Source organism: Tupaia chinensis, unplaced genomic scaffold, assembly GCF_000334495.1.
Source record: "Tupaia chinensis unplaced genomic scaffold, TupChi_1.0 Scaffold000146_1, whole genome shotgun sequence".
NCBI lineage: Eukaryota > Metazoa > Chordata > Mammalia > Scandentia > Tupaiidae > Tupaia > Tupaia belangeri.
Window position 1 is genome coordinate 7,706,269 of NW_006159616.1, and position 25,131 is coordinate 7,731,399.

Below are 25,131 nucleotides of genomic sequence, written 5' to 3' on the forward strand. Positions count from 1 at the left end.
GAGCAGGGTTACTCGTGGCCCGCCTCTGCCCTCCTGGGGTGTGGAGCCCTAGGAGACACTCCGGGGGGTGTGGGGTGCAGTGACTAATGGGCTGGGACGTGGAGCCCCGCAGAATAGCTAAAGGAGCTGGTGGACTCGGCAGTGGGGGTGCCTGAGGGGTGGGGCCGCAGAGACTAGGATGGGAGCTTTACAGCAAGAGGGGCTTAGGTTAGACATGGGGTGGGAACGCCCGGGGTGGCCCTCACGCATGTGGAGGGCAGGTGTGGGAAGGCAGAGGGACAGAGGAGACCTCTGGTGACTCCCTTTCCTTGAAAGATCAGGCAGGCCCCCTCCAGGTTGCCATGGCAACCACGGACCTGTCACTCCCTGGACAAGGGCAGTGGGGGAGGGAGTAGGTTCCAGAAGGGGCCTCAGAGCTGGAGGTCAGGGGAGGGGGCAAGGACTGGCAAAGAACGGGGTGCCCCAGCTCCCCCGGCAGAGGCAGGCAGTCACAGAGCAGGGGCGAGCGGTCCCCTCGGGCTGCCTGCCAGCTCCCACCCCACATGAAACTCTGTGTTTTTCCAGTTGCTGGTGGTGACGTGGCCACCAGTCCCAGCTGGGCCAAGAGCAGCCCGTGATTTCACCCTGGGCTGGTTCATTACCTGACGTCTCCATGGCAACCAGCCTGTGACATCACGGGGCCAAAGTCCTCAAGGGGGAGAAGCCAGCTCGGCAGAGGCACCTGCACCCCAACTGAGGCAGGGGAGGGGCCAGGATCCAACAGTCCTCGTGCCCACCACCCCTCAGTGAATGACCTCGTCCAAGCCATGTCTCCTCCCACTCTGTGCCTTCCTCCTGGGAACGGGCAGGGGTCCTAGAAATACCCCAGCGCCTCTTGAAATTCCCAGGGCCAGCCTGTAGCTGCCACCGCCCTGCCCTCACCTTACATGTGCACAGCTTCTGGGACTTCCAGAGCCTTAAGAGTGGCAATTGGGACCAGCAGATGTCTTACTGGTTACATGGCTAGGCTTCCACATAGTCAATCGCAGTTCGAGTCCCAGACCCAGTGACTTAAAACTCATGCCAGGCATGTGTGCATGCGTGCCCAAGATCCCCAGAGAAGAATGGAGGAGAAGGGGTTGTGGCGTGGCCATCCCCCTGGGAGTGATTTCTCACTTTCTGTCTCTCTGTTGAGAGCATGCGCCCTATACAAAAATCTCTCCTAGAAAAAATAAAAAAGAGTGATAACTTTTGGGGCCAGCTAAAGGCATTGGACTCCCACATGGTTGACTGTGGTTCAAGCCCCGGACCTGGCAGCCTGACAGTCACACTGTATTCATGTGCCATGGGCCCACAATCCTGAGAGGAGCATGGAGGAGAAGGGATTGCAGCCTGGCCACCCCCCAGGAAGTGATTTCTCACTTTCTGCCTCACTGTCTCTGTCTTTCTCCTGTGAGTGCAAGCTCCCTATGGCAAGAACCAAAAAAAAAAAAAAAAAAAGGTGTCAGCGAGAGAGCAAAGAGGGAGACGGGAGTGGCTGACAAAGTGCCTTCATGGTGCAGTCCTGCTCTAGGTTTCGGTTAAATGGGACCCCGGAGGGGTACCGCCACGTCCCACCTGTTTAGGTTGGGCCAGGAACAGATCCAAGCTTCGCCACCACACAGTGGTGTCCCCTCATTGGCTGGGCCTCAAACTTTTTCTTTTCTTTCTTTTTTAGATTTTTGCCATAGGACACCAATTGCAAACACTTTTTCTTTTTATAGCCTTATTTTATTTTTCAGTTTGCCAGAGGGCACATGTGCTTGCTGGAGAGAGAGAGAGAGAAGGAAAGTGAAAAAAGCATGCCCCCACGTGGGATGGTCACACTGCAATCCCTCCTCCTCTCCACTCCATTTTGGGATTAGGGGCACGCATGCACCTGCACCTGGAGTGTTTCTCAGGCTGCCAGATCTAGGACTCGAACCATGAGGTTGGTCATGTGGAATCCAGCTGCCTTAGCCACCAGGCCATAGAGCTGGCCTGACCTGACTCCCTTCTCTCTGCCGCCCACCTTCTTCTCTTGGGGTCTCTCTCCTCCGACTCGCTGGGGTCTGGCGGGGGGCCGGAGCTCTTTTGGTCTCTTGGCTGACACCGGCTCCTGCTGTTTTAGTTCATTCTGTTGCTGAAGCAGAGACTCAGCCTGAGTGATTTATAGAGAGGTTTATTCAGCCGGTGGATCTGGAGGGCCAAGGTCGCGGGGACGTGGCGGAGTCCTGTGGAGGCAGCACCTACGGTGAGACTGGAGGAGCTCCTGTGCCGTGTCTGCTTGGCTCACGGAGCTGCCAGGAGTGGATGGCAGGGTCCCACCCTGGACCTCGTCCAGTCCCAGTCACCTCCCAAAGGCCCCGCCTTCCCACACCACCGTGGGGTTAAATGCCTGTCCTTTCAACAAATCTGGCTCCCCAGATTTCAATACCTGAACTTCTGGAGGACGTGCCAACCCTCAGCACACGCCTTCTTTCTCTGGGTGACGTTAGCTGGGTGCCAGGTGCTGGGCTGTTCTGGTGGGTAAACAGATGCGGGCCCAGCCCTCCTGGAGTGCGGATGCAGTGAGGGACACACATGATGTGGAGAGGGATGGCCACTGTGAAACGGGAGGAGAGAAGGGGAGGCCTAGCTCAGCCTGTAACATTTGAGCGGAGACCGGAATAGAGTGAGGAGGTGAGGCGGCGGCTGTCTGGGAGGAGAGAGTTCCAGATGGAGGGAGGGAACAGCCAGTGCAAAGGCCCTGAGGCAGGACCGTGCTGGGGATTTCTGAGGAACACCCAGGAGCACGATGAGACACGGTGGGACAGGAGGCCACATGTCTCCCAGGTTAGCACGGACAGGTTCTCCAGGGAGTCACTCTAGAGCCCCTGTCACAGGGGACCTGACCTCCTTGACCTCGTCCATTTCCTGCCCGACTTCTCTCTCCTAACTTGGGCTATCCTCCAGCCTCTTGGGGCTGGGGTTCCCTTGTCCTGCAAGCAGCCCTCTTAGGGGGCACCGACAAGACCCTTTCCTCACTGTCCACTTGCTCTCAAAAACTGTACTGTTCTTGCCATCCCAGAGGGGGCGGCAGGCCCCTCCCCTGCCAGGCCTCTCCCTTGTCAGTGTTCCCACTTCTCCAGCTGCTTCTCTGGGGAGCCCCCTATGCAGCATGGGGGAGAAATGAGTGCCAGGTGGCTGCTTGCAGGGGCCACAGAGCCTGCTTCTGCCAGCAGGAGGGAGGGAGCCAGGACACAGGCAGCTATGCGGGCCAAAGGGGTGGGCGCTTTGGGGTGCTGTGCACTGGCGGAGGACAATGAGTTCAGAGGAGGCACTGGGCTTGGCCACACGGAGGCGGAGGCGTCTGGCTGCTGGAGGAGCGCGTCTTGTGAAAGCCTGCTTGGCAGGAGCGGGCGGAAATGGGGGCCAAGGAGGTGGACGTCACACACAGACTGTGAGGGCTCTGGAGGGCACAGAGCCATGGGCAGGTAGGGGAGGGAAACATGGTGGAGAGAAGTTTTTTTTAATATTTAATTTAATTTAATTTAATTTAATTATTTATTCATTTATTTCACTTTGACCAGAGAGAGAGAGAGAGAATGAGAGAGGGAAAGTGAGAAAGCCAACCACCAGGTCCAAGAATCAAACCGTAGTTGGCCATGTGGGAGTGTCCAGTGCCTTAACCACCATGCCAACTGCCAACCCCCCCCCTTTTTTTTTTTTTAAGAAATTTTTGTTTAATATTATTTTTAGTTTGTTACAGACATGCACGCTCATCAGGGAGAGAGAGGGAGGGGAGAGGGAGGGAGAGCGAGGGAAAGTGAGAAAGCAAGCCACCAGATCCAGGACTTGAACCGAGGTCAGCCATGTGGGAGTCCAGAGCCTTAACCACCACACCACCTACTGGTCCCTAGAGAGAGAGTTTTCAAGACATGAGAGATGTTTGGGTCTCAGGGATGCTGATGGCTTGAGCCAGTGAGGAGACAGGAGAGAGGAGAACAGGCAGGAGGGCCCCTCGAGGTTCCAGGTGGAGTGCAGAGGGAGCAGGGGCCCCATGGGGGCCAGGCTGATCTCCAGGGGGCAGGACAGCTTGGCTCTTTTCCTTTTTAGTTTTGCTAGAGGACATGCACGCTCACAGTTGGGGGAGGGAGTGAGACATCACCCCTGGAGGAGATGGCCACTCCATTCTCCTCTCGGGACTTTGGGCACGCGTTCCATGTGCCTGGCCTGCTTTTCAGGTCGCTGTGTCCGGGACTCCAATGGAGCAGGATCCAGCTGCCTTCACCTCCATGGCACCTGCTGGCTCCAGCTCCTCCTTCCTTACAGAGGTGGAGGAGTTGCTGTGGGCAGGAGGCAAGCAGGGGGATGAACCTGGGGGTGAGATGGGGGTGCTGCATCCAGTGGGAGGTGAGGAGAATCCGGCAGCAGGGGGGCGGGGAGTGTGGGGTGCCCGTGTCCGAGGTTGGAGGAGGCAGGCAGGGAAAGCCCTCGGCTGGCAAGAAGCAAGCACAGCAGGCAGTACTCAGAGGGAGCCTGGGCAGCGCCCTGCGTCCCGGCCCCGGCTTCACGTGTGGCCTATGACTTTCAGCTGCTCAGGTCCCAGCAGAGAGGTGAGGGAATCGCCAGAGAAAGCGTGGTGTATGCGTCAGGGAGTCCTAGCCAGGCTGGGGGGAACTGAGACCACGAGGGGCTTTGGGAGAGCAGGAGGCTAAATGGATCGGAGGTCTCCATGAGGCAAAAATGCTGGGGTGCGGGTACTAGTTAGTGGATGTGGTGAAAAGAGGATGGGGCGCGTGGGACCAGCAGATGGCGTATTGGTTACATTGTTGGACTCCCACATGGCCAACTGCGGTTTGAGTCCTGCACCGGCAGCTTAAAACTCACTCCAGGCACGCGTGTGTGTGTGCCCAAAATCCCGAGGAGAAGGGAGAAGAGGTGATTGTGGTGTGGCCATCTCCCCAGGGGGTGATTTCTTGCTTTCTGTTTCTCTGTCTCTTTGTCTCTGGCGAGTGCTTACACCCCATATGAAAAATCTCTCCAAGAAAAAGAAGATGGGGTCAGTAATTCCCACCTCAGGTCTGGTTGGACCCCACCGGCTGGGGACACGAGTCTGTCTCGCATGAAACAATGCGGAGGTGCTGAGCTAGTCTAAGTTCCTGTCATCCCCATTCCCAGACCTGTTCACAAGTGCTCACAAGGACTGCCCCGTGCCCCAGGGCACGGACCCCCTGAACCCGGACCTGATCTCTGGACACCCACCCACCACTGCTCCGGAATCTGTCACTGGCAAGGTAACGGGCACTCCCCACCCCTGCGCCCGCCTGGCTCCTCCCTGTGGGATCAGGGCCCATGAAGGCTGGTGTTCAGCTGGAGGAGGGTCAGGACTGGGCTGGACATCAGAGACAGGACCAGGCTGGTGACAGTCCCCCTGAAGGTCTTCCCGCGCAGGTAACTTGGCCTTGTAGACAGCATGTTCCCTACCAGCCTCCGAATCCCACGCCGCCCCTCAGGAATAAACGGGATGGGATCTCAGTCTGATTGATTAGGAAGACGTTGCTGGGGGCCCAGATCCTGGCGTGTGATTTCCGTCCTTGCTCCAAGGGTTGTGGCAGGAACTGCCTGTCGTGTTACGGTTTCCCCCTCCAGCATGAACCACGTGGTAAGCATTGCGCTAGGCACTTCCCCTGCACACACGTCTGTCTTCCCCACAGCCCAGGAATGGCACTGTCACCCTCTTCCAAAGTTGGCAGACCAGTACTCTGAAATGCTAAATCACTGGTCCCAGGATTCTCAGCTAGGAAATGGCAAAGCCAAGGCTCGAACCCAGGTCTATCCTGTCCCCTGCACCACCAGCCTCCCCCCACAGTGTTGCTGTTGCAGCTTCTCCTGCTGGGAGGACTGCAGGGCATGACCCAGGAGAGCAGACCCCAGCCTCCTGGGGCACCACCTGGGGTCTTGGCCTGGCCCCACCTGACCCTCGTTCTCTCGTTTTAGGACAAACAGATGGATTTCTGTTGGGATCCTTGGCAGGTCCGTGCGTTTGGCCACCCCAGGCCACAGAGATGGCACTGCCCTTCCCTCCCCTGTGCATGTGGCCCTGCCCGCCTGGGAGGGGCAACCTGATGGACTTGGTGTGGGCTCCCTGGCTTTGCCTGCCCTTGCCCTGTCCCTGCCCACTGCTGGGGGACTTGAGGGGGCGCATGATGGGCATGGGAACGGTGGGGTGATGACGTCGGCAGCCTGCCCCTCCTGCTCACCCGCCCCCTTTCTGCAGAGGTGCTTCCAGACCACCAACGGCTACCTGTCCGACTCCAGATCCTGCTCCAGCAACTACAATGTGGCAGCCCTGGCCACCTCATCCCTCGTGGGTAGGTCCCAGCTGCCCCTCTCCCGTCCCTGTTCACAGGGGACACTGGCTGTAGGAAGGCAGAACTGAACTGCACAGCAGCCCTGTGCCCCGGGGTTCCTACATGCAGCGGCAAGATGGGGGTCATGCTTGATTCCTTGAGGGGTTGCTCTCAAGAGAAGCCTGCAGGGGGTGAGGAGGCAAGACAGGGCTGGGGAGGAGCTTGGCCGGGACGCAGTTTCGGGGAGTCTCTCTTCCTCAGCCTGATTCCATGGGGAGCTCTGGAGCGTGAACCGCACCCCTTGGAGGCAGGTGGCTGAACTTTTCTGTCCCCCATTGGGGAGGACCCTGGGGAGGACCCAGCAACCTCCCCAGCATCTCGGGGGGAGGCAGCTCCCACAGCTCAGGGCAGGGCATAGGAGGAGGGTCAGTGTGAGCCGCTGGGGACCGCAGGCCAGTGACGGGGGTCTCAGCGACCACCTCGTGCTCTGTTCCCCACGGCCCGTGCACGGGCTTCTGGGCCATGCTCAGCCTGACAGCCCTCTGGCCCCCAGTGTGGCCTAGTGGCCCTCAGAGCCTTACGTACCTGGATGACTAGCCCCTTCCCAGCCCAAAAAACACTTGCCCGCGTTCCTCACCTGAGGCACCTTGCCTCCACTCACCTGCTCTCAAGGGCCGCCTGGACCGCCACCTCCCCCAGAAACCCTCCTCTGATGGCCAACACTCCCCAGCTTGGGGGCTGTCCCGCTTCCTCACTTACGTCTTTCTATTTCCCCTGGTCCCCAGGCGGGCACCTCAACTTTTCTTTTTTTAAGTTGTATTTATTGATTGGTATTTTATGAGAGAGAGAGAGAGAGAGCGAGAGCTGCCCTTACGGGGGTCTCACCACACAGAGACCCTTTCCCTGGTCCCATAGTGGGCACCTCAGTCGTGTGGGTGTGCCTGGCATACTCAGGCCAGCCTGAGGTTCAAGCCTGATCCAGCCTCCCAGGTGGCTCCAGACTCACGAAGCAGCACCCCGCCCTTGGCACCACAGTAGTTGGGCCTGGCCTTTTTATTTAATGCCGGAGGGCATGCACACTCACCGGAGAGAGACGAAGAGAGAGAAAGCGCCCCTCAATGGGGTGTGGTCACACTGCAACCCTTTCCCCTCCTTTTCTGCATCCCATCAGGATTTGGGTCACAAACATGCACCCAGATAGTTACCCAAACCTCCAGGGCCGGGGTTTGAAACATGGTTGGTCATGTGGAATCTGGCTTAACCTCTGTGTTCTGGGGCCAACCCAGTATTGCCCTTCCTAAGGTCATGGCACTGGAGACCTACGACAGCCAGATGCGTGTTCTCAGCCTTGGTTACCGGACAGGCTGAATCCTTCCTGACAGTCTCCCCATCACCTCCCCAGCTCCCACTCTCTGCCTGCCCTATGCGACCCTACCGCTCGCTGGGTCCCTGTAGGGGTCCCTCGTGGCCCTGCCTTCAGCCTTGGCCCCTTGTCCTCTGCTTGGGCTGTTCTTCCGAAGCAGCGGACCCACCTGTCACCTGATCCTCACCCTGCCGGCTCCCCATCCCTGTGTGCAGGTTGAGCCCTCAGCCTGGCCCAGTCGGCCCTCAGTCTGCCCCCCGTCCTGGCGCTGCCCAGCGTCTGGCCTGTTAGTCCTGGGACCACACTGGACTCTACCACGCCTTTGCCCTCTTCACGTCTCTGAATTAGCCTCAGTCTTGCCTCAGTGTCCAAATCCAGCCCACCTTCACAGCCCGGCTCCAGGGCACCTCTTCCAGGAAGCTTTCCCTGCCTACTTCACCCTCAATGGAACTGGCCAGTGCCAAGGCGCAGAGACACTCTCTCGGAGCGGCAGACCCTGCTAAGCACTGGGTGCCGAGGGAGGTTGGGGGTCTGATGGTAGCGGTCCTTGAGTGGAGCTCCTTGGGCAGAAGGGTCTGAACTAGTTTGGAAGGGAAGTGAGGGGTATGGCCGGTCTGAGGGAGCAGCACCCAGTAGGCAAGGACTCTCACTGGGAGGGGGGCATGCAAGTGGGTGGGCAGCATCTAAGTGAAGTGAGGTGGGCACAGGGCAGGGGCACCAGGCATTGGCTGGGCATGGGGGGTGAGGGGTGCAGGTCCCCTGGAGGGTGTGGGGCACTGGGTGGGCACAGGACGGGACGTTGGCTGGGCATGGGGGGTGTGGGTGCAAGCCCCGTGGAGGGTGTGAGGCTCTGGGTGGGCACAGGATGGGGCATTGACTGGGCATGGGGGTGGGGGTGCAGACCCCATGGGGAGTGTGGGGCACTGGGTGGGCACAGGATGGGGCATTGGCTGGGCATGGGGATGGGGGTGCAGGTCCCGTGGAGGGTGTGGGGCACTGGGTGGGCACAGGACGGGGCATTGACTGGGCATGGGGATGGGGGTGCAGGCCTCATGGGGGGGGTGGTACAGGGTGGGCATGGGGCATCGGCTGCTCAGGCTGGTGGGAGCCTGGGGTGTTGAGGCCCCTGAGCCGGGGCATGTGCTGGGACAGTCACCGAGTGCCTCGGTGCCCCAGGGGTGGTGCAGAGCATCAAGGACCACATCACGAAGCCCACGGCCATGGCTCGCGGCCGCGTGGCCCACCTCATCGAGTGGAAGGGCTGGAGCGCCCAGCGGTCGGGCTGGGAGCTGTCCCCGGCAGAGGACGAGCGTTATCACTGCCTCCCTGAGGAGCTGCGCGAGGCCCGCTTTGCTGCAGGTGGGTGGGGCAGGGGCACTCCGGCCGCTCTGCAGGGCGAAGCCGGGCCCCGGGGGGTCTGGGTCACCGGGCGGCACAGTGGACACGGAAAATAACACGCTGGGGTGGGCAGGGCGTCAGGATGGCACTCTGGGTCGCTGGGGCAGGGAAGGGCAACCCAGAGAGGTCCTGTCATTGACCCCCCGACTGCTCTGCCCCCACTGAGCCGAGTCTGGCCCCCAGGGGTCGCCGAGCAGTTTGCCATCACAGAGGCCACGCTGAGTGCCTGGTCCTCCCTGGACGATGAGGAGCTGCACCCTGAGAGCAGCCACCAGGACCTCGTCCAGCTTCAAGGTACAACCCAGTGGGCACCTGGAGTCGGGGGGCGAGTGGGATGAGTTGAGGCTGGACACCGGCTCTGTCTCCTAATGCCGTGCGGCCGGGCAAGCCCGCCTTCCCCTGGCCTGTTTCTGTCTGTGAGATGGGACTGGGGCTCTGTGGCCTGCCCGCGGCCTGGAAATGCTGTGAGCAGCGGGAGAGCGACCACAGCCCAGAGCCCAGCCGAGTGTGGGCTGGTGCCACCTGTGCTCCTTGCCGCGGCCCTGGAAGGGAGTCCTGCTCCCCGTATTATACGCAGGGGAAACAGAGGCACCCGAGATCCAGAACGTGCCCAGATTGGCTAGGGGCATCAGAGCAGGACCCAAAACTCACGACCAGGCGCAACCGACCAGCCACCTTTCTGGGACCCAGGGTTACTGCTTTTTAATTAATTAATTAATTAATTAATTGTTTAAGAGAGACATTTTTGCTTTAGGCATGTATGCTCGCCAGAGAGACAGAAGGCGAGAAATCACCCCCCAGAGGCGATGGCCACACCACAATTCCTTCTCTGATCTCCTCTTGGGATTTTGGACACACACACACACACGTGTACCCTGTGTGAATTTTTTTTTTTTTTTTTTTTTTTTTTTTTTTTTTTTTGCTATGGAGGAAAGTAAAAGGATCTTTCTCTGATGGTCAAAAAAGGGTATATTCATATCTTCTCTAGGCAGAAGAATGTATTATAATGAACAGAGGAAGGACTATAAATAATGAATAAAAGTAAACACTACAAATGTGCTTTCAAGTAATTTTGTCATTTTGTTGTCAGGTAGTTTCACACTTAAGTAAAAGAAAGATTGATAAACCACATAATTTGCATTTTCTAGCTCTGGGCATTTTCAAGAATCTTTAGCCACATCAACTATATTTATTTTGATTTATTTATTCATTTATTTATTTATTTATTTATTTATTTATTTTGGCAAGAGAGAGAGACACAGAGAAAGAGAGAGAGGGAAAGTGAGAAAGGCAGCCACCAGGTCCGGGACTCGAACCGTGTGGGAGTGTTCAGCACCTTAACCACCATACCACCTGCTGGTCCCAACACAGGGCTACTTCTGAGGGCTTGAGGAGCTAGGCCCCGGGCGGAGCCTGTGTGAGCATCTCGCTTCATCCTCCCTGACCTGGGGGAGGGGACGCCAAGGACTCCATCCCCAGAACCCACAGGCTGGCTCCTCTCAGGGCCGCAGGGAGGAAACGGGCTCAGATGCAGCTCAGAGAGGTTCTGTGCCTTGCCCAAAGTCACACGCCTTGGTGACAAAGTGAGATTTCGAGGCAGGCCTTCTGCCCCTGTCCTCCCTCACACACCCAGGGAGGGTGAGGAGGAGCAGGGACTGCACCCCTCACGCCCCCACCTGCTGGTCTTCCAGACCTGGAGAGCATCTGCCTTCAGGACAGCCTTCTGAGCGGCCCCTCGCAGGACGACAGTCTCCTGGCCTTCTCCCCTGGCCTCACCCCCGACGATGGCTGGCCTTCCCCGGAGGAGCCCCCCATCACAGCTGCCGGCTCGGAGTCCCCCGGACTGGGACAGCAGCTTCGGCGGCGGCTGCCAGGGGGCCCGGAGCCCGAGGGTGGGGCCCGCCTGCTGCGCTCCCTGCCCTCAGTGGACAGCGGCTCTCTGTCGGAGGAGGACGAGGTGTTCTACAACTGAGGCCGGGCTGACCTGCTCGCCCCACCTCCCCGCCTGGCAGGCAGCCCAGGGACCGCGGGGCCTGCAGCTGGGCGCCTCTCAACCCCTTGGGGCAAGCGCGGGTGGGCGCCAGCACCCCTGCGGACCACTGTGCCTCTGCGGACCTGCCCCGGCAGGGGAAGCCATAACCCTTCCCTCTTCTCGGCTCAGGTGGGCATCTTCCCCGCGGGGTTTCTGCCCTCAGCGAGCTCAGCCTCAGCAGACCCCCAGGCTCAGCGGAGCCCCGGCAGCCAGCCCAGAGGAGTGGACGCCAGGCCCGGCCGGGCTCGTCCCTGCCCCCTCTGCACTGGCTCTCGTCGAGGCGGGCAGCCTCTTCTGGTAGCTAAGCCTCTGCTCCTTGACTGTCTGACGATGTCTGTCCATCCCTCTTCCTGCTTCCCTGTGCCCTTGCTTCCCCTCCCCTCCCCAGGGAGCCCGCTCCCTCCTCGCACCCATCCCGCCTCCCTCAAGGTTCTCTGAAGACATTAAAGTCGTGGATTCACCCCCAATGAACTTGGCCTGGTCTCTGCTGAGGAAAATGGGTCCTCGCGCCTTGGGTGGGGGGTCTAGGGGGACTTAAACCCACCTCCCGACACACACCTGCTGCCACCAGAGGCCCCACAAAGGTCACCCAAGGCTCTTCCAACTCCCCAGGGGGACCACACTGGGGACCTCACTGACAGCCAGGCTGTGTCAAGGCAGGGACAGGGCTAGGGTGACCCTGGGCTCCAGGGTCCTGCTGAGACCTGAGGACAGCCCCACTGGATCTGGTCCAGGCCCAGGGCCTGACCTGTAACGCCTGTGTCAGCTGGGCCAGCACAGCGGAGGGCCGAGGCGTGCGCTCAGCACCCTCCGGCCTGACGTGAGGATGGGCAGCAGCTCTGGGGGCAGCTTTATTTTTCTCAGGAGTCTCCGATTGGGAGGCAGAGCCCCCCGCCCCCGCCCCAGGGCTTCCGTGCCTGCCCTTGGTGGCAGCACACACCACTGTCTTCATTCAGGAGCTCGAGGGACAGTCCCTGAGCCCCGACGCACACTCCGAGCGCTGTGCAGGGTGGGATGCTCTGAGTTGGCAGCCGTCGTCGCACTCAGGATGGGGCACAGAGAACAGGGCACCCTCTATGGGGTGGAGCTGGGCTGAGGGGTGGGCTGTGATGCGGGAGGAGGCAGACGTCTGCCCAGCCAGTCACCAGGGCAGCCCGGGTATCCTCTCCGTCTCTCCGGGCCGGCTTACTTGGAGGCTGGTGGATTTGTCAGGTTGGAAATTGCTTTCTTCAACTAGAACAAAGAAGAAGGGGTTTCTTGGAAGGAGGATGAAGACACAGTTGACAATGGGGATGCCAGCATTGCTCGACTCCCCACCTCAAGAGTCAGTTCTGAGTGGGTTTTAGAGTGGTGCAGGCAGGCCACGGGCCACAAGGTCGGGTATCGTCTGGGCCAGGAGGTGGGGTCATCAGAATCCTTGGGCCCCCCAGGTTTTGGATGGAGGACGTTGGCACTCCCCTTCCACCTCCCAGCCTGCTCACATGGGTTCCCCTACTACATTCCACCCTGGGGACCCTGGTACCTCCACCCAGGACACAGAGCCCACAGCTCTGCCCCGTGACGTCACGAAGAGCGACTGAAGATTCAACATCTCAAAGAGGTTGTGTGCCTGGATGGGGGTGTTAGGAGACACTGGAGAGCAGGGAATGCCCAGCACCCCAACCCCTCCCCATTTCCCCTACCCTGCCAGGAAGTGATGGGTGCAATGTCCAGTGTGACCACTAGGGGTCCCCAGAGTCCATGCAAGGAGCCAGGCGAGCCTTCAGCTGGAAAGGACCTTTTACCCAGCATCACCCTGTGTCAGCGAGGGGTTAGGGCCACCCAGGTTCCCAGCCTGTGCCTGCCCCTCCTCCACCTCATGTGCCAGGTTCTGTCCTGCTCATGGAGAATGTGGTGGGCTTGAAATGGAAACCCTCATGTGCTTTAACGCAGTATGTTTAATCACCTTCTCTACCCAGAGGCCTCGATTTCCCAAGCCTCCCACTTCCCTAGTCTCATCCCCCACATCATTGGCAATGAGGAGCAGACAGGGCAGGGGCTGCTGTGCTCATTCTGCAGATGGGAATACAGGCCCAGGAGGAACAAAGTTACAGCGCTGGGGTGGAGCTGAAGCCTTCATGTCCCCAGCAGGACCTTCCCCACTACCCCAGAGTCCTGGTTCTCCCTGTTACCTGGTGCAGGGGGGTCTCTGGGGACAGTTGCAGAGTCACTGGCTCCACAGGGCAGCCCCCGGCCAAGAGGTCCTGAAGACACTGCTGGGGATTGGGGGGGGGTTGTGAGCGCCGAGGCCAGCCTCCCCAGCTCAGCTGCCCCTCAGACCACCTCCCACAGATGAGCTGGCCCCTCCTCACAAGCCGGCCGGTCTCCCCAGTCCAACACCCCTCCCGAGTACCCACCTGTTGTCCTGGAGCCCAGGAAGGAGGCTCGGCCTGGAGCGCCCGCACCAACTGGGCCCTTTGCACGACGCCCACGAGGAGCTGAGACTCTGGCAAGTGGGGGAGAGGAAGAGAGGGTGCCTGAGGAACAGGGAACTGGGGCCAGCAGGCAGCACAGTGGTTACAGTGCAGGAGGGACTCCCTTATGGCCAACCAAGGTTCGAGTCCTGGACAAGTGACTTAGAAATCATGCAGGGGGCCAGTAGATGGCTTAGCAGTTACATTGCTGGATTCCCACATGGCTAACTGCAGTTCGAGTCTCAGACTCAATGGCTTGAAAATCACGCTGGGCACATGTGTGTATGTGCCCAAGATCCCAGGAGGAGAATGGAAAAGGGATCATGGCACGGCCATCCGTCCCTGGGGCAGGGAGTGATTTTCCTACTTTCCCTCTCATTATCTCTGTCTCTCTCTCTCTCTGGTGAGTGTACAAGCCCTAGGCAAAAACCTCTTTTTTGGGGGGAGAGGTTTTTGCTATAGGGCACGTGCACTCGTCAGAAAGACAGAGAGAGACAGAAAGAGAGAAATCACCCCCCAGGGGGGATGGCCATGCCGCAATCCCTTCTCCTCCATTCTCCTCTCGGGATCTTGGGCATGCACGCACACGGGCCCGGCGTGAGTTTAAGCTACCGGGTCCAGGACTCGAACTGCGGGAGTCCGGCGACATAGCCATTACCCTAACTGCTGGTCCTAGGCAAAAACCTCTTTAAAAAAAAAGAAAAAGAAAAAGAAAAAGAGAGGCCAGCAGATAGCATAATGGTTACATCACTGGACTCCCACATAGTCGACCACGGTTCAAGTCCTGGATCTGGCGGCTTAAAACTCATGCCAGGTTTGTGTGCATGTGTGCCCAAGATCCCTAGAAGAGAACGGAGGAGAAGGGATTGCAGTGTGGCCATCCCCCCTGGGGGCTGACTTCTCGCTTTCTGTCTCTGTCTTTCTCTGTCTCTCCGGCAAGCCACATACCGTATATCAAAAATCTCTCTCTTGAAAAAAAGAGAGAGAAATTACTAAAGAAAATCGTGCTGAATGTATGTGCATGCGTGCCCAAAATCCTGAGAGGAGAATGGCGGAGAAGGGGTTGCAGCATGGCCATCCTCCCTGGGACGTCATTTATCTCTCTCTCTCTCTTTCTCTCATCTCTTTAAAGCAAGCACACACACCCTATGGGAAAAAAAATTAAAAGAAGAGAGCTAATATTTACTGAACACCTACTGCCAAGAATGATGCTGGGTATGCTCACGTCTCTCAGGAACATCACAGTGGCCTTTGGGTCTACTGTAACCATAAGACCCATTTAAAAGAAGAGGAAACAGGCTCAACGGCACAGGGCTAATTTTCTTGCACTCGGCTTCCTACCTGTGTGCTAGGGCTGGGCTCTCTCCCTCATTTTCCCACCATGGGGCTCAGGTCTGGCTCAGTCCAGAGTAGGAGTAAGCCCAGGAGGCCACTGTGCTCCAGGTCCTGCTGGGTGCTGGGCCTTGACAGACCCCATGCTAGCCCTGGGTATCACAGGACTTGGCAGGCTTCAGTTCTGAGGGGCCATCTGAGCATCTTTGCTTTTTGTCCAGTAAAATAAAAACTTGACAATTATACATATAAGTGTCCCCCTCCTTAACAAAAACAAAAGTTTACTTGGGTCAACAGGTGGTACAGAAGTAAAGGAGGCTAGATTTCACACGGCCAAATGAGTGGTTCAAATACTGGACCCAGTGGCTTGAAAATCACAATGGGCTGGGAACAGCAGTTGGCGTAATGGCCATGTCGCTGGACTCCCATGTAGTCAACTGCGGCTCGAGTGCCAGACCCGGTGGCTTAAACTCACGCTGGGCACATGTGGGTGCATGCCCAAGATCCCGAGAGGAGAATGGAGGAGAAGGGATTGCGGTGTGGCCATCCCCCCCGGGGGATGATTTCTTGCTTCCTGTCTCTGTCTTTATGGTGAGTGCATGTGCCCTATAGCAAAAACCTCTCAAAAAAAAAAAAGAAAGAAAAGAAAAGAAAAGAAAAGAAAAGAAAAGAAAATCACACTGGGGGTGTGTGCGTGCATGCGCAACATCCCACGCTGAGAATGGAGAAGGGATTGCTGCGTGGCCATCCCTCCTGGAGGCTGATTTACCACTTCCTCTCTGTCTCTGTCTTTGGCAAGCACATGTGCTCTATAGCAAACAAACACAAATGATCCATTTCTCTCTTTCGAGAGAGGCAGAGACAGAGAGCAGGAGGCACCCGCAACTTGGCCTTCACAGGACTGTCCAGCTCCAGTCTCGGCCACACATGCGCACCTGGCATGCTTAGCGAGGCCCGGGACCGAACTTTGGACTTCTCCCACATGGATCCAGCTGTGTTACTGCCGCATCACTGACTGCCCACCCCACTTTCCTTCTATAAACAACTAAGTTTGGTTCTCAGGGGAGCCATGCAGTGTACAGCCTGGGCCTGTGAGCGGGAGTTCTTCACTGTCTGTGGCTCGAAAGGCAAACAGGACTTTGCCTTGAGGCCAGTTCTCAGTTCCCAGAGGAGAACTCTTGGTGGGTCATCCATATGATTTTCCAATGAGTTCCTTGGCATGTCCTACAGCATAATCCTAAGTGTGTCCCAGCTAGGGCAGGGAGGAAGGCCGGCATTGGGGATGAGAACCTCTGGTGACCCTATACCGTATTGATCTCTAGTTCCCAGATGAGGAAAACAGAGCTGGGGCTCATAGCACCTGAGGGGTTTACTCCTGGCTCTTTCCCCTTGGGGTGGGCATGGGTGACCCATGTGGTTGCAGAGACTGCTCACTGCACAAGGTGACTTGCTGAAAGGGCAGGCACGAATCAGAATCCAGCCACGCCATGCACAGCGTGTGCACGGGCCTCACGTGCACCAGGGTGTGCTGGCTGCAGAAGAGCGAGTGGGCACGAGCCCCCGGCTTACCTTCTCTATTCAGGTTCTGTATCGCCTCAACAGGAAAAACGCTCTACTTCCGTCTTCCCCAAGCCTTAGCCCATGTGTCTTTTTAGCAAGGACCACTGTTCCAAAGGGTTTTTTCTTGTGGATCAGGAATGTTTCTTTTTTGCAAGGACTGCTGTTCCAAAGGGTTTTTTCTTGTGGATCAGGGATTTGGGGAGGGACTTAGGAGGGAACTGCTTAAAGGAAGGCCGGAGGGAGGAGGCTCCCGGAAGACCCAGTAGGGTCCCCGTTGGCCGGCCTCCACTCTCAGGTAACCGGGGCTTGGTTCTTAGACTCCCAGACGCTGCTCCTGGAGTGTCTTAGGAGCACCTTCCCTGCTCTCGTTCCAGCTGTCGGCCATCCCAAGGTAGGTTATTGTTTCCATTTTAGCAGTGAGGACACTGCGGCTCAGAGAAGTGAAGAGACTTGCCCAAGATCACACAGTTACTAAGTCACAGAACCTGGATTCTGATTCAGGTCTGCCCGACAACCCTAAGTCCTGCTTCCCCTTTCCTGGTCCATAAGGAAGGTGGGGGAATTCCTACACCGCCCCTGGCCAGCCATCTGCCTGCCTCCTGCTGGGTACCTGTGCTCTCCACCAGTGGGTACTCAGCCAGTCCTGTGGACGTCACGACCTTGACCAGTTCCCCCAGCGGCATGTCCTTGGCCAGCGTGGTGATGGTGCCGTTCATGAAATGCTCCACAGTCACAGGATGGGAGCTGCGGGCAGAGGCATGCTCCCGTCAGGCCCTGTGGGGCTGTCAGGCTGCAGGACGAGGCTGTGGCAGCTGGGAACAAGGACTCATGGTGCTTGAGTGTAGCAGGAACCATACAGTGCAAAGAACCTGGAGGTTGTCCTGACCTCCAGCCCCCGGGCTCCTGTCTCCCCGACCAGCCCACATCGGTCTGGCTTAGCCTGCAGCTTTTCCTGGAGAATTTCATTTGAAGAAAAATTACATGGGGGGGCGGACTTCAAGGTTTAATGACTGCCTCATTTTCTCTTTTCTTTTCTTTTTCTTTTTCTTTTCTTTTCTTTTTTTTTTTTTTTAGAGCTTTTTGCCATAGGGCATGTGTTCTCACCAGAGAGAAAGAAAAAGACAGTGGGAAGGAAAGTGACAAATCATCCCCAGGGAGACAGCCACACTGCAATCCCTTCTCCATTCTCCTCCCAGGATCTTGGACACACATGTATACATGCCCCGTGTGATTTTTAAGTCACCGAATCCGGGACTCGAATTGTGGTCGGCCACGTGAGAGTCTGGTGACATAACCACTATGCCACCTGCTGGTCCTGATGCCTATCTTGTTTCACTGAGCGTGCACTTGTCTCACCTGCACGAGGGCACAGTGGCCACACAGCGCCAGCACACGGCTAGCCCCGGCGTATGCAGTACCTATCAGGCACTGCTTGTCTGGACCAAGTCGCTCGAGCTCTCACGGGGAGTGGGGATGGGGCTGGCCTTGCCCCCGGAGCTCTCAGAGCTCTGAGCCCTGCTTCTCCGAGGACAGAAGCTGCTCTGGATCTCCAGACTCGTTTCCATCTAGTCCCACCTCCAGCTCCCAATGTGCCAGTAAGGGAGCAGAGCAGGGGTTGGAGGGGCGAGGGGGGACCTCTCAGATCTGGGGCTGGTTCTCTGTGTGACCTGGAGCAAGACACAGCACCTCTCTGAGCCCCTCATCAGGTCGTGGGGCCAAGGTCACACAGGGCAGCAGGAGAGCAGAGACCAGGGGGCAGCCGTGTGGCCCCCCCCACTCCTCACGTCCAAGGTCAGCGCAGTGGTGCTCCTTGAGGGTCACCCAGCTCACCCAGACGGCGCCACCCGCCAGCCCAAGGTGGGTGCCACTCACCCGAGGCTGCGGCCGAGGATCCTGGGCAGGTAGGGCAGCTTCTTGATGATGATGGTGCCGTCGTAAAAGGAGGGCTGGCAGCTCTGGGTGATGGCGTTGGCCGCCAGCACTGCCATCAGCACGGGCAGCGCGTGCATGATCTGGCCGGTCAGCTCGAAGACCAGCAGCGCCGTGGAGATGGTGTGGGTCACCGCCCCCGAGAAGGCTGCAGCCCCTGCAGGGGCAGGGCCAGGGCAAGGCTGGCACGGCTATGGCAACGGGCCGGCCACGACTGTCCAAAGGCCTCACGCTGGCCACAGTTACGAGTGCCCCGGTGCCTGGGCTTAGTGAAGGAAGGGGGACAAGGCAGCAACTGAGAGTGACAGGGCTCAGGGAGGGGGCTGACGGTACAGCTCAGTGACCACTCTGTGTCCCCCAGAACCACCAGCCCAGCCGTCCGATGTTGGCCACCAGCAGGACCCACCCCACTCACCTGCCAGGGCATACGCCCCCGGCGTGATGGGGTTGGTGACCCCTCCAGCCACGATGCCTTCAGGGAAGGCGACAGACAGGGCCTCCCCCAAGAGGCGCCCGATGACAGCTCCTGGCCACAGACTTTGGGTGAGGAAGGCAGAACCAGGCTGGCTTGGTCCCATAGCGCTCATCTCTGGGGCCCACCCTCAGTACCACCTGGGGCAGGGCACAGACTAGGAACCAGGCCCTGCACCGATAACCCAGAACCTCTCAACGTTCGGGACTCCAGACTCACCAAGGATGAACACGGGCATGAAGTACCCGGCGGGGATGGGCAGCGTGGTGGCCAGAATCAGCATCCAGAACTGTGGGCAGTAGGAGCCCAGGGGTGGGAGTTAGAGGCCGGGGCAAGGTGTGGGCACAGAGAGACGGGGTGGGGACAGGGAGCCTCAGAGAGGGTGCCCAGGCATGTGTCCCACTTGGGGAAAGACAGCCAGCAGGAAAAGAATCTCGCCCAATAAGCACCCACTGTGTGCCTGGCACCGGCTCTCTTGGCCTTCCCTTGGGGTAGAAAACCACAACTACCCCGTTTTGAAGAAGAGAAGACCGAGGCTTGGAGTGGGCGGGACCTGCTGGGGACCACAGAACAGGGGTTGGAGGGGCGAGGGGGGACTAGGGAGGCAGGGTCAGACTAGGGAGGCGGGGTAGAGGGCCAGGCTCAGTCATACTGTGTGATGTGCTCAGTCATACTATGTGCTGAGGAGGCTGCCCCGCCCTAACAAAGTTGGTTTTGGCTCTGAGCGCACTCTGGGGGCCCAGGGACCCACCTTCATAATGAAGAAGAAGATGAGGGTCCCAAAGACGGTGAACTGCGGGTGGTACCATTCGAACCACATGTTCTGGGGGTCGGGCTCCGCAGGCCAGGGTGGGGATGAGTTCCGTGTCATCAGTGCCCATGAGTTGTTGTCGAGCAGTGAGCTCAGAAGCTCCCCCATGGACAGCTGGGGCAGGGGGCGGGGAAAGGTCTGCCTGAGGGGGCTGAGCAGCAATCCCAGCAGCCCCCTTACCGCCTGACCCTGCCTCAGATCCTACTCTGCCGCTTCCCAGCTGGGGAGCCTTGGGAATGGCCCTAGTCTCTCTGAACTGCAGTTTCCGCATTTGTAAAATGGTGCATAGTCGGGCAAGCAGGTGGCATGGAGGTTAAGGCACTGGATCCCACATGGCTGACAGTGTGGTTGGAGTCCTGGACCCAGCAGCTTGAAAATCATGCCAGGCACATGTGTACGTGCCCCAGATCCCAAGAGAAGGATAAAAGAAAGGATTGCAGTGTGGCCACCCCTCTGGGGGTGCTTTGAAAAATATATATATGACGCAGGGCGAGCAGGTGGCATGGAGGTTAAAGGTGCTGGACTCCCGCCTGGCTGACCACGGTTCTAGTCCCAGACCTGGCAGCTTGCTTTCTCACTTGCCCCCTCTCTCTCTTTCTCTGGTAAGCACATGTGCCCTGTAGCAAATTTAAGAACAATAATAATGAGGGACCTGCAGATGGCATAAGGGCTATGTCGCTGGACTCCCACGTAGTTGACCGTGGTTTGAGTCCCAGACCCGGCAGCTTAAAACTCACACTGGGTGTGTGTGTATGCGTGCATGCCCAAAATCTCAAGAGGAGAATGGAGAACGGATTGTGTCTCAGCCATCCCCCCCGGGGGGGGGTGATTTCTTGCTTTCTGTCTCTGTCTCTCCAGCAAGCACATACACCCTATAGCAAAAAATATTCTCTAAAAATAAACAAACAAATTAATTAAATAAATAATAATTATTTTTTTAATGCTACATAGGGGACCAGCAGTTAGCATAATGGTTATGTCACTGGACTCCCATGTAGTTGACTGTGGTTTGAGTCCTGGACTTGGTGGCTTAAACTCATGCCGGGTGCGTGTGCGTGCGTGCCCCTGGTGGCTTAAATTCATGCCGGGCGCGTGTGCGTGCGTGCCCAAGATCCCAAGAGGAGAATGAAGGAGAAGGGATTGTGGTGTGGCTAACCCCTCCGGGGGGTGATTTCTTGCTTTCTGTCTGTCTGTCTATCTCTGTCTTTCTGGCAAGCACATGTGCCCTATAGCAAAACCTCTCAAAAAAAAGCTACAGAGATGTCTCTCTTACGAAGTGTCACGGGGACAAAGTAAGATAATGCACATGAGTGAGTGGGTGAAAATGGGGGTTCCCCATGTCTGCCACCCGAAGCTCAAGGTCCCTTACCCGAGAAGCGATGAAGCGGCCCACGCTGGGGGGGTAGGTGATGGAGGCGAGAGCCAAGGCCGCCAGGGCAGAGTACAGAGGCTTGCTGTTGGGAGAGGGGTGCTCTGGGGTCACCCCTCCTCCACTCTGGACAGGGCCTCACCCAGCCCCCAGCCCATCAGAGGAAGCCAGGATGGAGAAGGGATGGGTGGGACTCAGCCCCCACTACGGAGTGTGATGGGGTCAGGGCTGATGGGGGAGGTTGGGGCAGAGGAGGCTGGGAGGGAAGCCCGGGCGGGGCTGGCACATCGCTGGCCCAGGGCAGGAGGGCTGCCGGCACCAAAGCCAGGGTGCAGACAAGGTTGGGAGAGGAGAGGGCTCAGTAGGGGAGCTGGGGCTTGGGGTGGGGGTTAAGTGATGGGGCTGGTGGCCCAGAAAGGGGGTGCAGTGACTGTGAGAATGTGGAGAGGGCTGTTAGTGAGAAATGGGGGCTCCCTAAGAGGGTTGGGGGCTCGGAAGGAGGGGTCAGGCAGGAAATGGGGCTTTCTCCACGAGGTGCAGAGTCCGCTGAAGGCAGTCGGAGCCCGGAGCCCACCTGGTGGCCAGCAGACTGGAGAGGATCCGATTGGTCTTGATGAAGATGACAAAGTTTCGCTGGCAGAAGAGGTACGCGCAGGCCAGGACCCCGCAGATAGCCCTGGGGGAGGGGCCTGATCTGGAGCTGCCCTGAACCAGGGGCCCCAGCCTAGGCCTGCGGGAGGCCCCTGGTGGACTCCCAAGGGGCCCAAGGCACCCACTCACCCCAGTGCCACAAAAAAGAAGATCTCGGGCAAGTCGAAGGGGACGTCTACCGGGAAGCTGGTCTGGAAGAGGGTGGTGATGGTCTCTGGGGAAGTGGGAGTGGGGATCTGAGCTCGCACTCCCACCGCACCCAGACCCAAGTCCCAGTGTCAGCAGGCGGGGTGGGCCGCCAGGTGCCAGCACAGACATCCTTTTCCTGGTTATCGAGGCCCCACAACCGGGCCCTCCCGTCCCTGCCCAGCTCCGCCCCTTCCACCCTCAGGCCCAACGTCCCTCATGCCCAGCATGGGCCAGCTTCTCCATCCTCCCAGATGGAGGTGGAAAGAGGGAGAGAAAAGGGGGACAGGATGGGGCCCGGCTGGGTCCCATGTGGCAGCCAGGGCTTCAGTCCCGGCCTGTCAACCTGACACACCAGGCATGCGAGCGAGCGCCACGACCGGACGCTGCAGGCTGGAGGAAGGGCTCTGGGCGACCAGGCCCTGTGGGGAGTGCCGGTCTCCGGCTCAAGGGCACGTGCATTCTATCACGAATGGCGTGAAAACAGGGAAGCAGGAGGGCCAGGAGGAGGAAGGAGATGCAGAGGGAGAGGAGGGGCAGCCCAGGGAGCCCAGGGGCTCACCCTGCTCGCTGTTGAAGATCGCCAGGAGTCGGAACATGAAGGCCCCGCAGGTGGCCGCGAAGAAGCCCCTCCAGTAATCCCAGACAGAGAAGTGGGAAGACATGACCTCGATGCTGAACAGGACACCTGGGTGGGGGGACACTGAGCTCAGGAGGATCCCCCCCACCCAGTCCACAGCCACAGGGTTCCCGGCATCACCTGCTCCCTCATCTCCGGTCCTACAGCCCTGGGCAGACATGACAGGGGCGGAGGTGGGCAGGACTTGACCCCTGGGCACGGGACCTGCTGACCAGGGAACATGTCCAGCCAGCCTAGCCATCAGGTGCCTGTGTGCCCATCTCAAAGTGTAGGGACTCCTGTGACCCTGTCACCACAGATGAGGAAAACCAGGTTCAGAGGCGAACTCACTGGCCAGGGTCACGCAGCAGGAGCTGGCTTTTAAATCCAAGTGAGTCTAATGGAACCCTAAAGTAGCTCCACATGCCCTCGCCCAGGGCGGCCAAGCTCACAGCAACACCACTGAGAGCTGGAATGAGCCCCAGAACCTCCTCTGGGCTTAGCTGGGCAGAGGTGGAGCTGGCCCACCCAGGGGCTCCAGGGAAGAGGAGGGGCGTGAACCAGTCGGGGGTGCAGGAGGACAGAGGGAGGTCTCACCGCTGAAGGGCGCAGCGAAGACCGTGGCCACGCCCACCGCCGCCCCTGCCACCAGCATTTCATTCTGCTTGCTCTTGTTCTGGGGGAGCCGAGTGCCAGCTCAGAGTCAGCGCCCCCCCACTCCTCCCTCCTCCTCCTCCAGGGGAGCCCCCAGCCACTTACGTCAGAGTCCCCGATGGTCTTCATGCGCATGCGGCCCAGGTAGGCAGCAATCATCACAGACAGGTGCACGAAAGGGCCCTGCCAAGGCGAGGTGTGGACACGGGCATGCCCCGAGGGGAGGCAGCCCTCCCTCCCCCACCCTGGGGCCCTGGAGAGGGGAGTAGAGGAGCCCCCCTAAGACAACATGACTTTCCCCCCACCCACGCTTCCTCGTCCATCTCCCCACCCCCAGGGATGTCCTGAGGGGCCTTTGTCACAGTCTGGGGACCTGACCTGCTTGTCCTCCAAGACTGAGCTCTTGAAGGCACAGCCTGGCCTGAGTTCCCTCTGACGACGAGGAAAGGCAGGGGCAGGAGGGCGGAGGGTGGGCCGGGGACTCTCACGCCTGCCCCTACCACTTTGCCCAGGAAGATGGTGCTGCCGGTGGCGAGGGTGCAGGAGAGGCCCACCACCTTGGCTCCAAAGTTCTTGATATCCAAGTAGTCATCCAAGACCACGCCTGACAAGATGGTCTTCAGCTCTGGGATCCCAGACCCTGGGAAGGGTGGTCGGGATGAGAAGGGAGCTCAGGTTAAAGCCCTCCCCTCCAAGCACACGTGGCCGCAGCAGGAGCTGCAGAGCCCTGTGAGGGCAGGATTCCCAAACCCGTCTGTGGATGAGGAAGCCAAGGGTCAGAGGGTGTGAGTTGTCCGTGTTCTCCTAGCAGGGCCTGGGGGACTGCTGCAGTGGATGAGGGCAGCTGGGGAGGAATCTCAGGCCCCTCCACTGGCTCCAGCCTTGCAGGGGAACCTGCCTCCTGTCCTCCCGTCACGGCCCAGAGGAGCCCTTCGGAAGGAGGTAGAGTCTGCAGCGACCCGAGAGTCAGCATCTGGCCTTTTTGCTACGGGGCTTCAGGCAAGCGACAGGGCTCTTCAGAGGCTGCTGCTTTTTTTTTTTTTTTAAGAGGGTTTTTTGTTTGTTTGTTTGTTTGTTTTTTGCTATAGGGCGCGTGCACTCGCCAGACAGACAGAGAGAGACATAGAGACAGAAAGCGAGAAATCACCCCCCAGGGGGGATGGTCACGCCGCAATCCCTTCTCCTCCATTCTCCTCTCGGGATCTTGGGCACGCACGCACACGCGCCCGGCATGTCAACTACATTGGATTCCGGCGACATAGCCATTACGCTAACTGCTGGTTCCCCAGAGGCTGCTTCTTTGACTGAGATGGGGCTGCTGCTTCCTGTGTTCCCCCTCAGCAGCCCCATGGGAGGTGTAAAGGTCTGGCCAGTGGAGACTATGGTGCCCGCAAGGCATGCGGACCGATGGCATGGCTGCTGCAGACTCACCTCCAGAGAAGGGCGTGATGCTCTGGGAGAAGCCGGAGGAGAAGGAGATGAGGGCCACAGGGTACACAGTCCAGGAGAGATACCGGAGCAGGTGGCTGTCCCCAATCTCCCGGTACAACCACTTGTGTGCTGGGGACAGCGGGGCAGGCGTCAGGGAGCCACCCACAGCCTCTGCAGCCCCCGGGGCCAGACACTTTGGTGCCCACTTACTGACCAGGAAATGGAGGCTCACAGAGGGGAGGCCCAGGGCCACCCAGTGGGTAGCAGACTCACAAGAAAAACCACGACGACAACCCTGGGCCCACATCTCAATTTTGCCACTTCCTGGCTAAGGGACCTTGGGCAAGTGACTCAACCTCTCTGAGCCCGTTTCCCACTTGCCAAATGGGCTGGCAATGGCAGCTCCTCACAGCTTCTGAAAACTAACCGAGTCCTATGAAGAACTAAATAAACGGGTGTTCAGCCCCTCAGAGGATAGCAGATCCTCGTATGGCAGCTAAGAGACCCTCCAGGGAGTCTTAGACCCTTCCTTTCCCTGC

The 25,131-nt window shown here is 58.7% G+C and overlaps 2 protein-coding genes across 4 annotated transcripts in view; one reads left to right on the forward strand and one right to left on the reverse strand.

The window, feature by feature from the left end:
• FAM131C (family with sequence similarity 131 member C) overlaps window positions 1–11,842 on the forward strand; it is a 31,470-nt gene extending 19,628 nt beyond the window's left edge. Inside the window, exons 5-11 of the mRNA XM_006145434.3 lie at window positions 4,295–4,392; window positions 5,161–5,276; window positions 5,980–6,015; window positions 6,260–6,353; window positions 8,872–9,054; window positions 9,277–9,387; window positions 10,785–11,842. Of these exons, the coding sequence (XP_006145496.1) occupies window positions 4,295–4,392; window positions 5,161–5,276; window positions 5,980–6,015; window positions 6,260–6,353; window positions 8,872–9,054; window positions 9,277–9,387; window positions 10,785–11,065 (919 nt within the window). The 3' untranslated portion in view covers window positions 11,066–11,842. The remainder of the gene's footprint in view (window positions 1–4,294; window positions 4,393–5,160; window positions 5,277–5,979; window positions 6,016–6,259; window positions 6,354–8,871; window positions 9,055–9,276; window positions 9,388–10,784) is intronic.
• A 100-nt stretch (window positions 11,843–11,942) lies between these two features.
• Window positions 11,943–25,131, reverse strand: part of LOC102488345 (chloride channel protein ClC-Kb) — a 15,244-nt gene continuing 2,055 nt past the window's right edge. The window contains exons 4-20 of one of the 3 annotated variants that reach the window (XM_006145252.2): window positions 24,593–24,721; window positions 23,662–23,801; window positions 23,267–23,344; window positions 23,105–23,183; window positions 22,451–22,576; window positions 21,832–21,916; window positions 21,626–21,727; window positions 21,052–21,136; window positions 19,623–19,796; window positions 19,091–19,160; window positions 18,815–18,925; window positions 18,343–18,556; window positions 17,081–17,214; window positions 13,522–13,610; window positions 13,297–13,377; window positions 12,648–12,734; window positions 11,943–12,358 (exon numbers count right to left, since the gene is read on the reverse strand). In XM_006145252.2, coding sequence (XP_006145314.1) covers window positions 12,311–12,358; window positions 12,648–12,734; window positions 13,297–13,377; window positions 13,522–13,610; window positions 17,081–17,214; window positions 18,343–18,556; window positions 18,815–18,925; window positions 19,091–19,160; window positions 19,623–19,796; window positions 21,052–21,136; window positions 21,626–21,727; window positions 21,832–21,916; window positions 22,451–22,576; window positions 23,105–23,183; window positions 23,267–23,344; window positions 23,662–23,801; window positions 24,593–24,721 — 1,832 coding nt within the window. In that variant the 3' untranslated portion in view covers window positions 11,943–12,310. Of the gene's footprint in view, window positions 12,359–12,647; window positions 12,735–13,296; window positions 13,381–13,521; window positions 13,611–17,080; window positions 17,215–18,342; window positions 18,557–18,814; window positions 18,926–19,090; window positions 19,161–19,622; window positions 19,797–21,051; window positions 21,137–21,625; window positions 21,728–21,831; window positions 21,917–22,450; window positions 22,577–23,104; window positions 23,184–23,266; window positions 23,345–23,661; window positions 23,802–24,592; window positions 24,722–25,131 lie in introns of all 3 variants that reach the window. The other 2 variants (XM_006145251.1, XM_006145253.1) reach the window with 2 other exon arrangements.